This window comes from Anomaloglossus baeobatrachus, chromosome 3 (assembly GCF_048569485.1).
Source record: "Anomaloglossus baeobatrachus isolate aAnoBae1 chromosome 3, aAnoBae1.hap1, whole genome shotgun sequence".
NCBI lineage: Eukaryota > Metazoa > Chordata > Amphibia > Anura > Aromobatidae > Anomaloglossus > Anomaloglossus baeobatrachus.
Window position 1 is genome coordinate 662,904,072 of NC_134355.1, and position 16,762 is coordinate 662,920,833.

Here is a 16,762-nt window from a genome sequence, read left to right on the forward strand (position 1 = left end):
GCCACTAAGTTTACTCAGTGTTTGCTAGTATAATTTCTTAGTAACAATGAGTTTGAGTGTGCAATGCAGAGGTGCTGCAAATATATTTGCACTAGTGGGACACTAATGGAAGTCCAACAGCCACTTTTAGGATGCCACTAAGTTTACTCAGTGTTTGCTAGTATAATGGCTTAGTAACAATGAGTTTGAGTGTGCAATGCAGAGGTGCTGCAAATAGATTTGCACTAGTGGGACACTAATGGAAGTCCAACAGCCACTTTTAGGATGCCACTAAGTTTCCTCAGTGTTTGCTAGTATAATGGCTTAGTAACAATAAGTTTGAGTGTGCAAAGGGCAGGAGGGTACAGTGGCAGGGTTGTGGGTCTGGGTAGAGGAAAGGAAGCCTCACTTTCTATCCATCCTAATGGGGAAATGCAGCGAGGAAGTCCCTGACCTTAGCTACACAGACGCTATTATCTTGTGTAGCTGTTAAAATCTGTTTCCACGGACCTGACTGTAACCTATGGCTCTGAGCCTGCTGTAATTAGCCCTTACAAGAGCTGAAAGAAACTGCTATCCCTATTCTGTATAGCGCTGTGTATAGAGCGTACACAGCAGTATTGGAGACAGGAGCTACGCCAGCGGTGACTGACACCCAGACGCAGAAGGCAGATAATGGCGTCCAGACGGGCAGATGCCCGTATTTATAATGCAGGGACATGTGATATGGACATCCTATCACACATGCCGTTGCTTCTCTGGCTAAAAGTCCACTTAGCTGTGTGTGGTTGGGATTGGATGACATGCTGGCCCGCACCACTACACGAGCCATCTTAGGGAAGGAAGACAAGGAAAAAAAAAAAAAAATGGTCGATCGCCATTATCCCAGCAGCAGTGATCTGAATGCGCTGTTCCCGCACACTATACGCTGAAATTTCATAATAGTGTTAGTCACAGAGTGACACACTATTACAGCGGAAAGCCAGCTAGTAATTAGCTTGTCTTTTTGCTGCTAGAACCGTTCTCGAACGTAACTAGAACTATCGGGCTTCAGCAAAAAGCTCGAGTTCTAGTTCGATCTAGAACAGCCCCCAAAATCACTCGAACCACGAACTGGAGAACCACGAACCGTGCTCAACTCTAGTCATGCTAACTGAGGATGGCTGCAGTCTTCCTGAGTGACTGGGCTAAGGACCGCATTTCACCACTCGTCACAGCCCAGCATCACAGCCCAAAATCTCTGTGCACCCTCCTCCTTCACTACAGAGCATGCAAGCAGGAGCGACGCTGGGCTGTGACAAGCAGTGAACCTCCGCTTATAGCCCTATGATTCACGGATACTGGAGCCGGCTGCGGTGTTGTCGAGTCAACAGGAAGTTGACGTGACATCACCGGACATCAGTGGTCATGAGATGGGGAAGAGTGGACCACAACAGCGCCACTCACAGACACTATTGCGAACACAAAGTATTTGAGAGAAACCTTGTTTCTTATCATAATATTGATGTAGGCAGTAATAGAAAGGGGTGAACCGCCTCTTTAAGTGGAACCTGTTATGTAATAAAGGCTATTAATCTGCTTATATGAGATCAATAGCATTCAAAAGCTGTGCAGCCGCCTCTCTGCTGGGAGGAATTTAACCTAATTCCTCCCAGCAGCCTCCAGTTTTCAGTCATAGAGGCATGATTTTGGCATATAAATTTATTATGGGCTTTCATGTTTTACAGGAAATTCTGTGAAAAATAACTATATGCAGTAATGAAAGGATTTTGTCTAGAGTAAAGCAAATATGCCATAAAATTTTATTTCCTTTGAAAATCTTTTGTATCAATCAAATCGTCCATGAAGGGGTGAATAAGTCTTATACACACCTCTCCTTGGCCCTTCTCATACCTCTCTGGCTACTACAGATTCTCTAATCGTTGACTCCATCTAATCTATAAGGTCTTCTCTTTTGTTATGTTTTCTTACCTCCGCCTTTAGTGTTCTACATTAGGCTGCAGGTCGTCGCATGAAGTAAAATTGGAGTCATGTCTGCGCACTCCTCCCAGTGACCTCAGGTGTTTTACTTTTCCTTTTGCAGGTTCTTCTCTAGCCCTTATAAAGAGTTCAAGAATGACACGAAAAGAGGCAAAAAATTAGATTAGGACCCAGTTGAGAGTTACACCTTGGCGTGGTAACTGGGCTCAATTAAACTTGGCCAATTTTATTTGCAAAATAACTAATTTTTTTTCCTCAAAAAGTTTTTTTTCACATTTCTCATGTTTTCTTTGCAGTAATGTATTTTCACATTTCAATGTTCACCGTATACATCTCTTTGCTTTTTCTCTCTTCCTCCACTTGAGTGCAGCTGCTCTTTTTGATAATGTCGCATGAAGTGAGACATATGCCATTAACATCATTGCATGTGTTCTCTCCCCCATAGTTACTTGTAGTTTTTTTAAAAACACTTCCCAACCCTGTCACTATTTTGCTCAAATTTGTATAAATAAAATTGTGTAAAAATGTTGTAAAATTTGTGTAAAAAAAGAATAAATTATATTCAATCTTAATTTTTAGGGAACAGCATAACAAATATGATTTGGCAAGAATTGATTTTCTCATGTAGAGGTTTATTCTTATAGTAAACCATCAGTGTTTGTTCTGTGGGAGATTTTACCAATTGAATTGCCTGATTAATGGATTTAATACCTACTGCCATTTGTTTACTCAGAAAAATTATTGAGATTATTTTTTTTGAATAAAAGTTTATCAGCGAGGTATGGCACAAATTTCATTTGTTTTTGGTGCATTATTAGACCCCTGTGCAGGTGTAAGGTCCAATTTTTCCCCAGGAGGGGCCTTGAATGTGAAATTTTGTAATAATGACGTGAAGAACAAGAAGAGCTCCATTTTAGCCAATGTTTCCCCAGCACATCTTCTTTTTCCTAGAAATAACAAAAAATTGGAAAATGTTAATTTGCTGATAGGGAATTATACTGTTTTTGTAATAAATAAAGTTTTCAAGAGTCCTCCAAATCCAAACCTTAAAAATAAATTATCCATCTTGTGGAATTCTAACAGGTAGAAAGTCTTAGGGCAATGTGCCATTTGCAGGTTCCTGTCCACTCATAAATTCTAGGGGTTTTTTAACCCAAAAAGAGGCATTAGTTTTATAGGGACCCAACAAAAATGAGGTTACCTTGCCGTTGGCTGTTGGGCTCACAAAATATTGGCCAGTTTTGTGTGTTAAGTATCTCAATTTGTACATGTTTTTCAAAGCAGTAATGCATGTCTAAATTCCCATATTCATTGTTCCACATATCCACAGAGTGCAACTGTCTCCTTTTTGTTACTATATTTCATGTTCAGTTTGCCCTTGTTCACATTAGAAAGATAGGATGTGCCATCAGTCTTTTTATTAGATTACAGGGTCATGCCTTGTGATTGAGCACTCCATGCCTTCAGCCTCAAGAGATTTTAATTCTCCATTTGCAGGTTCCTGTCCACTCAAAAATTGTAGTTTTTTTTTAACCCAAAAAGAGGCATTAGTTTGATAGGGACCCAACAAAATGAGGTTGCCTTGCTGCTGGCTGTTGGGCTCACATAAAACTGGCCATTTTTGTGTGCTAAGTATCTCAATTTTTACATGTTTTTCATAGCAGTATCGCATGTCTATATTCCCATATTCATTATTCCACATATATTAGCATTACAGAGTGCAAATGTCTCCTTTTTGTTGCTATGTTTCATATTCAGTTTGCACCTGTTCACATTAGAAAGATAGGATGTGCCATCAGTCTTTTTCTTAGACTACAGGGTTATGCCTTCTGTTTGAGCCTCTGGTCTTCAGCCTCAGGTGATTTCAAGTCTCCATTTTCAGGTTCCTGTTCACCCAAAAATTGTAGGTTTTTTTAACCCAAAGAGATGCATTAGCTTGATAGGGACCCAACAAAATGAGGTTGCCTTGCTGCTGGCTGTTGGGCTCACATAAAACTGGCCATTTTTGTGTGCTAAGTATTTCAATTTTTACATGTTTTTTTATAGCAGTAATGCATGTATACATTCCCATATTCATTGTTCCACAAATCGTAGCACTACAGAGTGCAGCTGTTTCCTTTTTGGTATTATGTTTCATATTCAGTTTACACCTGTTCACATTAGAAAGGTAGGATTTGCCATCAGCCTTATTCTTATCTTTCAGCATGCACATGACTGCCATGGCATCCCATTAGTACCTTGCATTTTGGAGTTATGCGCACTCCTTCTCAGGAAAGCCACCAGGTTACAGTAAGTAACCTGGTGGCACTACTGAAAAAGCAGTAAGGAATATTCTGAAACTCGTAGAAGCAAAATACCTTTTAATATCATCTCTAAAGCATTTGGCTATTTGATTTTTTTCCAGCAGCCCAAATTGAAACCACATTGTACCCACATCTTTTGCATTTCTTCCAGCCTTATGGCTTATTGTATCCACAGCAGCTGGTTTCAGGCTCTGATCAAGGTTTTGAGTTATGGCCGCACCAAATGAGGAACTTCTCTTCTTCTATTTATCATACTTTCACAGATAAGACCTTACTTTGAATTCATTGGTCCACAACTGTTTTCACTGTAGGTCCCATTGGTCCCATTCTACACGGCAAAGCTGATAAGTGACCTACAGAAAACAGGTGGTCAGTCAATTTAAAATGAAAGAATGCAAATGGAAGGATAACTTTGAGACCTTTTTCAGCAGATATTCCCACTCCACACAAGGCAGATGCTGGCTGTATTACACGCCCGGCATCTAAATGGTTATTAGAAGCTCAATTCTGCCCGTGCTTCTCGAAGAGACAGATACCAAGCGTGTCATACAGCCGGCATCTGCCTTGTGTGGAGTGGGCATATCTGCTGAAAAAGGTCTCAAAGTTTTCTTTACATTTGCATTCTTTCATTTTATATTGACTGACCTTCCCGTTTTCTGTAGGTCACTTATCAGCTTTGCCGTATAGAATGGGACAAGATAAGCAGAGTCATTATTAGAATTAGCAGATTAATTATAGATCTATTTTTACTTCTGGAGTCCTAATTGCAGTAGAATAGTATAGGCAGGTTTATGGAGCATCCCACGGGGTCTTAGGAATACTCATCACCAGGCCAGTGAGGGTCAGGGGGTTGTCACGGATGGCCCTGCTTGGTTCCGTGACCCTGAGGTGAACAGAAAAAGGAAACGAAGGATGTAATGTTTGTGGGGAGATGAGGATGTTGGGGGATGTCTCGTGATGCCACCTGCAGTATGTGACAGGGATTAGCCACCTTTGCAGTCCTCTGGGGCGGATGCTGTCACAGCTAGGATAGTTCAGCTTCCCACAGGTGAAGCTAAGCCCCAGGGAGGATAATGGAGGTAGTAGTGGCCGTTGGTGCTGAAGCGTTGGGCGCCGGCAAAGAAGGGCAGACACAGCAGTTGTGGTTTCAGGTTTTTACTCACTGTACTTTGGTTGCCCGGAGGTACCGGTCTTTGCCGTGATGGGCTCCAGCTGATCCCGAATTCTTCAGAGGTCAGAACGGGTGCGGTAGTCTGTGGGCCCTTCCTACATGTATGTATGATATGGATGTGTGTGTGTAACCACAACTGACCTGCTCCGGACCCATGATGAATACTGCACCTTAAGTGAGATGCAGTACCCTGTGGCAACTGAAGCCTCAGGGGCTCCACATTTACATGAACATAAAAAAGTACGATATATCACTGCTCATTTAAGGTCCATAGAACATTAAACATTGTATAGGGACTGAACAATCCTTAATATATTTTGCTCATTCCTAATACTCTTGTCTTTTTGTTAGTAGCACGTCCTCTATGTACATGGGCAGATGTGCTGCCGAAATTATGATTTTTTTAAGCTGCGTGAAAGAGGTGATCAACTGTCAATTCTATTTATTTTCATTGATTATTAACATGTGTAGGAGAACCTTAAACACAGATAAAGCTCAGGATGCACCTCTCGTGGTCTCATTAAAGGGAATCTGTCACCAGGTTTTTGCTCCCCCATCTGAGAGCAGCCTAATGTAGAGACAGAGACCCTGATTCCAGTGATGTGTCACTTACTGGGCTGTTTGCTGTCATTTTGATAAGATCAATGTTTTCTCTGCTGCAGATCTAGAATATGCTGGACTACCTGCAGCACACCAAGTAGTCCTGTAATGATAATCTACTGCTGATTAAGCAGTGATTTTATCTAAACTATGCTGAGCAACCTAGTAAGTGACACACCACTGGAATCAGAGTCTCTGTCCCTACATTATGCTGCACTCAGATTAGATAGTAAAAACCTGGTGACAGATTCCCTTTAAGAAGGAACTGTCCTTTATTATTACCTGGTGCAAGTGTCTATGACATTTACTGAGTCTGATGTCCATATTCTATCTATTAAAGCTGTACACACAAAAATTCTCTAGATTATTTATATGTATTTATCGTTCAGATCCAGGACTGTTATTACCTAGTGAGAATGGTATGAAGGCCTCATTCTTTAAGAAGTTGCCACTGGAGTCAAGAAAGTGTTCTGGATAAAACTCATCGGCTTTCTTAAAGCAGGTTTTATCCTTCAGTACAGAGTGCAGTAATGGGATAACAACAGTGCCCTATGGAAGAAACGTCATGTATTGTATCAGGGAACATATATTTATTGTAAAATTTACATCGATCAGTCATAACACGATGTAGCACTGGGGCAATAGTGGTGCAGAACTAAACACATCAAAGCTGCACATCAATGATTTGTATTTTCTAATGTGGTTCTTGGTAATGTTGCTTGTACAGATGAAGAACATGGGAGCCGATTTATTAAGACTGGCAATGTGCACGGTAGTCTGAATAAAGGGCTCACTGGAGTGCAATGCCTCAAATTCAGTGAAGTGCACGTCCGACGCATAATGACTTTGGAGCATCTTCTCAGTGGTGTGCACCCCCATGATGTGCACCATAGAAATGTCGCCACTTTTCCTGAGTTTGATATGTGGAGCCACGTCCTGGCTCCCTCTCATTTTTCCATTTTGTCAAAGCTGATTCAAACGGGCATTAAAGCACCAAAAATAATAATATTTTTGAACCTTGCCACATTCCCCCAAAATTTTGTGACTTTTCAATTTTTTTTAAGGCAGTTTTCTGGTTTAATTGGGCCTCACCTGACAAGGCTCATATCGGTTGTGCAGCCACATCATATATGGTCACCATTAAGTCACTAACAAACAACAATTTAAAGGCAACTTGTCAGCCCAATATTGTAATGTAAAGTACAGACATGGCTGTAATTGTACTGTAATACTTATTAAAGTGATACATTTGGTGAAGAAATCCACATTGTTGTTCTTCTTCAATCAGCACTTGATGTTTTCTGCTCATTAGATTTGGATGCACAGGGGCTGGACTGTACACTGGATCTTCTCCTCCCTATCTGTGATTCCCCGATAGCTCTGCTGCCTCCGGTCTGTGAGAGACAGGTTACTACTGCAACTTCAAACTGTGGAGGCCGGTCATTCACAGATCCGAGGCAGGCAGAGGGACTGGTGACTTATAGACAGGGAGGAGAAGATCCAGTGTTCAGTCTGGCCCATGAGCACCGAAATCTTATTAGCAGAAAGCTTCAAATGGTGATTAAAGAAAAACAACAAAGGTGGTATCATTTTTTTTTGTATTACAGCCATGTCATTAATTTATATTTCACAATCGTGCTGACAGGTTCTTTTTAAGCTGATGTGTTGGCCTAAGAATATAGATTTGACAAAAGTCAAGTTGTGACCGCTAGATGATTGTGTCAGTGTATCATCAAAATGTCAGTTCTTTTAATATGTTTCTAGTATTCTGTGGCTAACTTCAAAAGAAGTTTAAAGATGGACCAACATTGAACCAGCAACAGGGTCATGAATACTTAAAGAGGACCAACCACCAGGATTTTCCTATTTTCCTAAAGGCCCCGTCACACGCTACGATATATCTAACGATATGTCGGCGGTGTCACAGAGTTTGTGACGCACATCCGGCATCGTTAGAGATGTCGTAGCGTGTGACACCTCCGAACGACTGTTAACGAGCAAAAATACTCACCTTATTGTTGCTCGTTGACACATCGTTCATTTCCATAATGTTGTTCCTCCTTCTGTGCGCCGGTTGTTCATCGTTCCTGAGGCAGCACACATCACTCCATGTGACACCCAGGGAACGACGAACACAGCTTACCTGCGTCCCGCCGGCAATGAGGAAGGAAGGAGGTGGGCGGGATGTTACGTCCCGCTCAACTCCGCCCCTCCACTTCTATTGGGCGGCCGCTGTGTGACGTCGCTGTGACGCCGACTAAACCACCCCCTTCAGGAAGAAGATGTTCGCCGCCCACAGCGACGTCGTTAGGGAGGTAAGTACATGTGACGGGGATTAACGACTTTGTGCGCCATGGGCAACTAATTGCTCGTGATGCACAAACGACGGGGGCGGGTGCGATTGCACAATATATCGGCGCATGTGATGCCTTTAAGCAAGTGCTATACTGGAGCTAGGATGCTGATTCTATACATACCTTTAGTTGTGAGATCGGATGTATAGCTTCTGAAATACAGGCAAGTAAATTTTGTGAAATTCATCAATAAGTGGGTCGGGTTTGCTAGTCATTCCCGCCACTGTCTGCTGCCTGTCTTTCCTCCTCCTGTCACTGTTCTTACAGGGGGGAAGAAGGACAGGCAGTCATGCAGAGGAGGGTATAACTAGCAAACTTGACCCACCTAATAGATATTCTGCAGCACCTACTATATCAATCAAGTAACAGTGAATTTCACGAACTTTACTTGCCTATATTTCAATAACTATTCATCCGATGTGACAGCTAAAGGTCCGTTTAAAATCAGCATGTTAGCGCCAGTATAGCACTGGCTTTAGTTTCTATAGGAAAATCCTGGTGGTTGGTCCTCTTTAAGACTCAGAAGAGCTACTCTACAATAATTGATAAAGGAAAGGTATCAGAATACAGAAAGAATTGCAGTGTGAAGCTTATGTGACTTAGGTAGGCTTTGCACGCTGCGACTTCGGTAACAATGTGTTACCGATGCTGCAGCGATAGTCCCGCCCCCGTCGCACGTGCAATATCTAGTGAAAGCTGCCGTAGCGATTATTATCGCTACGACAGTTTCACATGCACTCACCTGCCGGGCGACGTCCCTCTGACCGGCGACCCGCCTCCTTCCTAAGGGGGCGGGTCGTGCGGCGTCACAGCGACGTCACACGGCAGGCGGCCAATTGAAGTGGAGGGGCGGAGATGAGCAGGATGTAAACATCCCGCCCACCTCCGTCCTTCTCATTGCAGCCGGCGGCAGGTAAGGTGAAGTTCCTCGCTCCTGCGGCTTCACACACAGCGATGTGTGCTGCCGCAGGAGCGAGGAACAACATCGCACCTGTCGCTGCACCGGCATTATGGAAATGTCGGAGGCTGCAGCGATGATACAATAACGATGCTTTTGCGCTCGTTCATCGTATCAAAAAGGTTTTACACGTTGCGATATCGACTGCGACGCCGGATGTGCGTCACTTTCAATTTGACCCCATCGACATCGCACGTGCAATGTCGCAACGTGCAAAGCCGCCCTTAGTAAGTGGAGACCAGTTAGGCTGCCCATGTTGACGCCTGTCCACAACTGAAAGTGTTAACCTGGATCATGGAAGAGTGGATGAAGATGACCCAGTCTGATAAATCACATTTACTCTTACATCAAGTTAATGGCCAAATGCTTGCATGTCACTTGTGGCCACAGCAACTTTACCAGTTTCTGTTCTTTTAAAACAAATATGACACTATAGAAATCTAAAAACAAAAAAGCAAAAAAGTGAGCCGGCGTATAAGATGGTATACATGGAGCTTGTGAGCTCATGTTCACACTGGCCATAAGACAAAGAGAAACCAAGGGAAAAATTGTGAAAACATACCCTTCTGTAACTAAATAAAAGCATAGTGCATATAAACATAGGGCACTTAGTAAACACTGTTTTTGATCAAAGAAAGCATAAAGCTATCCCACCAAACGCCAAGGTGTACCCAGCCCTTAGCCACATTGAGGCCTATTTTGACCCATGGTAAGATTTTAATATTAGAGAGTGTAGGTACTATCCCAATTGGGAACACCTTGGCGTTGGTGGGATGGCTTTATGCTTTTTTTTTTATCAAAAACAGTGTTTACTAAGTACCCTATGTTTATATGCACTATGCTTTTATTTAGTTAGAGCAGGGTATATTTTCACAATTTTTCCATTGCTTTCACTATAGAAATCTAAGTCTGGTTCAGGAGTTTAGGGTTCAGTAGACTGGATCAAAATCTGGTCAGACCCCACCTGGAATACTGTGTACATGTCACGCTCCCCGGGTCCTCGGCTCCCCTCCCCAGGTCCTCTGCCCCGCTCCCCGGGTCCTCAGCCCCGCTCCCCGGCTCACCTGCCACACTCCCCGCTCTCCAGCCTCCGGTGCCCGTCCTTCCCAGGTTCCCTGGCCTCCGATCCCGGCGTCTGACGGCTTCCCAGGCCCTGGCCGGCTCCCCTGCGTCCTCCCCTCAGCTTCCTTCCCTGGCTTCTGGCACCCGGGCGGCGCGCATGCGCATTAGGGCGCGCGCGTGGTCACTGACCCTTTCTTAAAGGGCCAGCGTCCATTAACAGGAAATGAAGCTAAACAGGTACAGGGTATATAAGGGTTTATTGTCCAAGGGGGCGGGGCCTGATCTTCGTGTTTTCCAAGCTAGGAGTCAGGTCTCCTTGTGTCTCCTTGCCATACTCACGTATCTCTTTTCTAGAGCTGATCCTGCCTCGGCATCCGGTCCTGCTGAATCCCGAACCCCGCACGCTGTCCGTCTGCCATCTGACAGTCCGTACCATCTCGGATCCCTGCGGTGACCCGTCATCTCGCTCCAAAGGTTCCGGACCCCGCCTGACCTCATCTCGGCTTCCGAACCTGAGCTACGTCACCCGGACTACCATCTGTGACTCCGTGGTCCCAGGGACTTCTCCGTTACACTCACTTGCACGGACTGTTCTGCTGCCCATAGTGCTTCAGCTACCGGACTCCTTACCACCATCTTAGAGTTCGGACCAGTGGATCCACCTCCTGGGTCTGCCCGACCGCCTGGCCCTGACAGTACAGTTCTGGGCACCCCAATTCAAGAAAGATCGATATATTGGAGCAAGTCCAGAGAAGAGCAACCAAGATGGTAGAAGGTCTGCAAACCATGTCATATGAAGACCGGCTAAAAGAACTAGGGATGTTTAGTTTGAAAAAAGAAGGCTGAGAGGAGACTTAATAGTGGTCTACAGATATCTGAAAGGAAGTCACAGTGCAGAGGGAACTACCCTATTCTCATTAACACAAGGAAGTAGAAGAAGCAATGGGATGAAACTGAAAGGAAGGAGATTCAGATTAGACATTAGGAAAAACTTTCTGACAGGGAGGGCAGTCAGAGAATGGAACAGGCGACCACGGGAGGTAGTGAGGGCAGTCAGAGAGTAGAACAGGCGACCACGGGAGGTAGTGAGGGCAGTCAGAGAGTGGAACAGGCAACCACGGGAGGTAGTGAGGGCAGTCAGAGAGTGGAACAGGCGACCATGGGAGGTAGTGAGGGCAGTCAGAGAGTGGAACAGGTGACCACGGGAGGTAGTGAGGGCAGTCAGAGAGTGGAACAGGCGACCATGGGAGGTAGTGAGGACAGTCAGAGAGTGGAACAGGCGGCCACGGGAAGCAGTGAGCTCTCCATCAATGGAAATCTTCAAGTGGAAACTGGATAAACATATAGCTGGGATGATTTAGGAAAGCCTGCGCTCACAGGGGGTTGGACCCGATGGCCTTTGAGGTCTTTCCAACGCTACCATTCTATGATTCTCTGAAAATGGTCATCTGTGAACCCCATCTATTTACTTTGATGGTGTTCATGGAGGTAACATTATTCTGATGACAGATATAGCAACTATATGATGCTCAAGGCTTGCCAGAAACCGTAGGGGTAGCTATGAAATCAAAAGTGAACAGAGCCTTGAAATTCAAAATTCACAAATTTACGATAAACACAATGGACATAGTAACACAAAGGTTGTTCTTCTTTTACCTCAGGTATAAAATATCCTCTGAATCTAACATCTTGAGAAGTGACATGAGGGAGGTTTCCCGGCACAATGTCACCAAACCGCTGAATCTCATGAATGACGGCATCAGTATATGGCATTTGTTTCCTATGTTCTACATGAGGTTGAGTCGATTCGATCACTCGCTCAATTTCTTTTTGGACTTTTTCTGTCAAAGAAGAGATAATTGAGATAACCAAAAAGAAAGCTTCTTTGCACATGTGAGGGACGCACTACATAAGCAGATTGAACGATACAACAAGATCTTCCAATGAACCCAGGCTCGGGTCAAATATCAAGACTTTAGATCTAATCACGTAACACTAGGATCTAGTTTTTATTAAATTATTCACAAACTCCCTATGATATAGCCAACGTCTAGTATGTTAACAACAATATGGTCTGAATAGTTAACTCACTGCACAACCAATTAAAACAACACTTGTGGAGCAGAAGGTACTCCACCGGAAAAAAAACAGTGATTTCAATGTAGGAAAATAGATTATTTATTTAGTAAATATTAAAAATATAAGTGTAAAACAATGCAAAGTATAATAAATAATGGTGCTTCAATAAGAGGGACGATATGTCAGCATAAATATTAGGATTATAATAGGCACAGGAGTAAACAAAGCTTAAATATTTGATACAAAAGGAATATATTATTGTCTGGAAAATTCAAGTATCAGTGAATATATCTGGTTTATATAAACCTTAAAAGTAAGACATTCACAGACGAGAATAAAATTCATTAGTAATATAAAAATAAATTCATCTAAATGCAAAAGGGTATTTGAGTAAAAGGTGACATATGGTATAATTTTCTAAACGATAAATTAATGTGAGAGTAGAGAGTCTGTAGTAGATTGCAACATAGTAAAACAGGTGTAAATCTATGCGATATACATTAATTGGCAATTTCTGTGACCTATTAATGTTGCTAATTGCTAAGTGCTAATCAGTGACCAGTGGTGTAAAGTGCTTCTAATATAAAGTGCAGTGGAGGTTGCTATAAGCGAACAGTAATGCATTCAGATCAGATTCAATGACCGATAAAATAGGGTGCTCCTGTGCCAGTGAACAATAATAACCTGGTGTATAGTGCTGAGTCGTCCCTCTATCCCGACGTATGTTTCAATATACTTTTCCTCAGGGGCGTATGTCCGGGTAGAGGAAATGGATCTTAAATACCCTTGTAATCACGTAATTAATTTATATCACATAGGTTTACACCTATTATACTATGTTGCAATCTACTCTATTCTCACTACTCTCACATTCATTTATCGTTTAGAAATTTATACCATATGTCACCTTTTACTCAAATACCCTTTTGCATTTAGATGAATTTATTTTTATATTACTAATGAATTTTATTCTTGTCTGTGAATGTCTTATTTGAATTTCCTGTGATGGGTTCAACCTGTAAATTACACTTTGACACAAGGCGGATTTTTTTGAGATTTGATTTATATGAATCCAGCAAAATAGAAGCCTTCCAAGCGCCATTTTCATGGATTCTTATTAGGTTCAGGTTAAAATAAAGAAAATCTTTATGGTCACCTTTCCTTACCATCTCTGTCACCTCCACAGCACAGGCACTTCTGGTTCTCCTTCCTGGTCTTCTGTTCTTACATTGCTCCATTCTGTTGCTGAGGCAAATATGAGCCTTGTGATTGACCTAAGTCATGTTGCAAAATATCTCCTCCATCCCTTCCCAAGTTACAGTGGAGGACATTCACATTCTTACCCTTCGTGATGGGGTGAGATCAATCACAAGCCTCAGGTGGCAATTACGGTAAAACGTAAGACCAGGCAGAGGACCGAAGCTGTGGTGGCAGATGCCGAAAAACACATAAAGAGAAGCGAGTTTAAAGTTGTTCTTACCCCTTCCCTTTTCCGTCATTGCAATTAAATTGGACCAAACTAGAGCAAATCTGCGAATCAAATTCCAGCAAATCTTTCCAAAACAAATTTTGGGAAATTTGATGATCTCTAAACCCCATTCTAAGACTAATGAGACTTCTTTAAGTATTTAACAATATTGGGTAAAGCACAGAATTTGAAGCACACAAAAAAAGAAGGAATATGAACATTCCTTAAATCAGATCTTGATATTAGTTGTAATTATTGACTGTAATGGGAAGGTTTCAACACATTGGAAAAATTATGTAATAAACCCTTGACATGATGACTAAGGCAACTTCTCATCCTACCTTGAATTTCTGGATATTTCATCATTAGCAGAAGACCCCATCTCAATGTGGTTGATGTGCTTTCAATTCCCGCAATGAACAGATCTGTCACCAGAGCCAGGAGGTTGCCGTTGCTGTAATACTGAGTGGATTCTGGCTTTTCCTGTAAATGATGATCACGTCATACAGTTATTACCTTGTTGGAGATGATGTAGATAAAGAAAATCTAGAGCTAGAAGTAGACCGACCCTATAAGGCTTACAGAGGTTGTCCATTACTAGGACAACCCCATCGGATTCCATGTTTCCCCATGTTTCCTCCGAGGCAGGCACGGTTCCAGCTGTGCTGGGGCTTGTGTTGTGATCTCACGCGAGCCCTGCATCCAATCAGCGCCGGCTTTTGTCTCCCCGCCTTCAGACACAAGAGTAATCAGCCACAGTGCTCACTTTCTCTTGATTAACTCATTTTACAAAACGCGGGAAGCAAAAACCCAGTACTGATTGGATACAAGGTTTGTGTGACCTCACAATTTCATGTGAGCCACGGCACTACAAATGCCGTGCCAACCGCAGAGGTAAATGTAAGCTTTCATCTTTTACCTGAGTAATCAGAAGGGGTTGCCCTTTTAGTGGACAAGCCCTTTAAGTCTTAAAGGGTTGGTCTACTTCTAGCTTAAAATCCAAAGGCTGCAAAAACTGTTTCAGGAAAAATTCTCTTTCAGAAGGTCTATAAAATGTCTTTAAAACTGCTTAAAGAAATGAAACCTTCTGCAAAAACTCTACATATAAAAAATTTCCTGAATAGGTTTCCATTTAAAACCTTGTAATTTTTTTTTGACTGCCACAAAAAAAAACCACTGTATGCACATACTTTAAGGGTTTGTTCATACAGCAACAGTAAGACACTAGTAAGCCACTTTGACAGATCTTGTGACGGCCAAGAATCATAGAGAGTGGGCAACTTCTGAATGTAAAGGGTTCTTTACACGCAATGATATCATTAATGATATTTCGTCGGGGTCACGGAATTCGTGACGCACATTCGGCGTCGTTAGCGAGAACAGCTACGAGCGAGTGTCAACGATCAAAAATACTCACCCAATCATTGATCGTTGACACGTTGTTCATTTTCAAAAAATCGTTGCTCGTTGTGGTCGCTGGTTTTTCGTCGTTCCTGAGGCAGCACACATCGCTACGTGTGACACCCCGGGAACAACGAACAACAACGTACCTGCGTCCTCCGGCAACGAGGTGGGCGTGTCATTAATGCAGCTGGTCTCCGCTTCTATTGGTTGGCCGCTGTGTGACGTTGCTGTGACACCGCACGAACCTCCCCCTTAACAAAGAGGTTATTCGCCGCTCACAGTGACATCGCTAGGAAGGTAAGTACGTGTGATGGGTATTAGCGATATTGTGCGCCACGGGCAGCAATTTGCCTGTGACACACAAACGACGGGGGGCGGGTACGCTCGCTAGCAATATGGCTAGGGATATCGTAGCATGTAAACCAGCCTTAAGGCCGGAGTCCCACTTGCGATTGCCTCGCGTGTATCTCGCATGAATTTGCAGTGCATCACCCGTCACGGACTCACACGCTGCGTGCAGGAGCGGGTCGGCTGCATGGAGATGGATGCAACCGACCCACTCCTGTGAGGAGAGTGTGAGTCTGTGACGGGTGATGCACCGCAAACTCACGCTAGATACATGTGAGGCAATCGCAAGTGTGACTCCAGTCTAAGGGGCACTTTGCACACTACGACATTGCAAGCCGATGCTTGCGATGCTGAGCGTGATAGTCCCCGCCCCCGTCGCAGCTGCGATATCATGGTTATCATCCAATATAGAAGATAAAAAAAGCACTCACCAGATATTTTTGCTGTACTATGTGCGATTTATTCAATCGTGGAGGTTACATGAGTGGAGAGGGCTGGTGGGGGAGGGAGCACACGCCAAGACGTGTCAAACGACGGCCGTTTCGCACTTTCACAGTGCTTCAGCTGAAGCACTGTGAAAGTGCGAAACGGCCGTCGTTTGACACTCATGTAACTCATGTAACCTCCACGATTGAATAAATCGCACATAGCACAGCAAAAATATCTGGTGAGTGCATTTTTTATCTTCTATATTGGATGACATCTATGTCTGCCACTATATGCACCCCGGAGCTGCGCTGATTTATGCCTGCTGCACAGGTTCATCATTATTAATGTTGGTTATGCCAAGTGCTGAGTAGTGCCCTGAAAAATTCTCTGTTTTCAATTGAGATATCATGGTTATAGCTGGCGTAGCGAACATTATTGCTATGCCAGCATTTCATGCACTCACCTGCCCTGCGACGTCGCTCTGGCCTTATTAAGGGGGCGGGTCGTGCGGCGTCAAAGAGACGTCACACAGCAGGCGGTCAATAGAAGAGAAGGGGCGGAGATGAGCGGGATGTAAACATCCCGCCCACCTCCTTCCTTCCGCATAGCTGGCGAGAGCCGCAGGAC

General features: G+C 43.5%; 1 protein-coding gene across 1 annotated transcript in view; it reads right to left on the bottom strand.

The window, feature by feature from the left end:
* Nucleotides 1–2,730: 2,730 nt before the first annotated feature.
* The window catches only part of LOC142297391 (uncharacterized), a 165,464-nt gene continuing 151,432 nt past the window's right edge, over nt 2,731–16,762 (bottom strand). The window contains exons 16-19 of the mRNA XM_075341616.1: nt 14,296–14,437; nt 12,064–12,248; nt 6,441–6,582; nt 2,731–2,906 (exon numbers count right to left, since the gene is read on the bottom strand). Of these exons, the coding sequence (XP_075197731.1) occupies nt 2,731–2,906; nt 6,441–6,582; nt 12,064–12,248; nt 14,296–14,437 (645 nt within the window). The remainder of the gene's footprint in view (nt 2,907–6,440; nt 6,583–12,063; nt 12,249–14,295; nt 14,438–16,762) is intronic.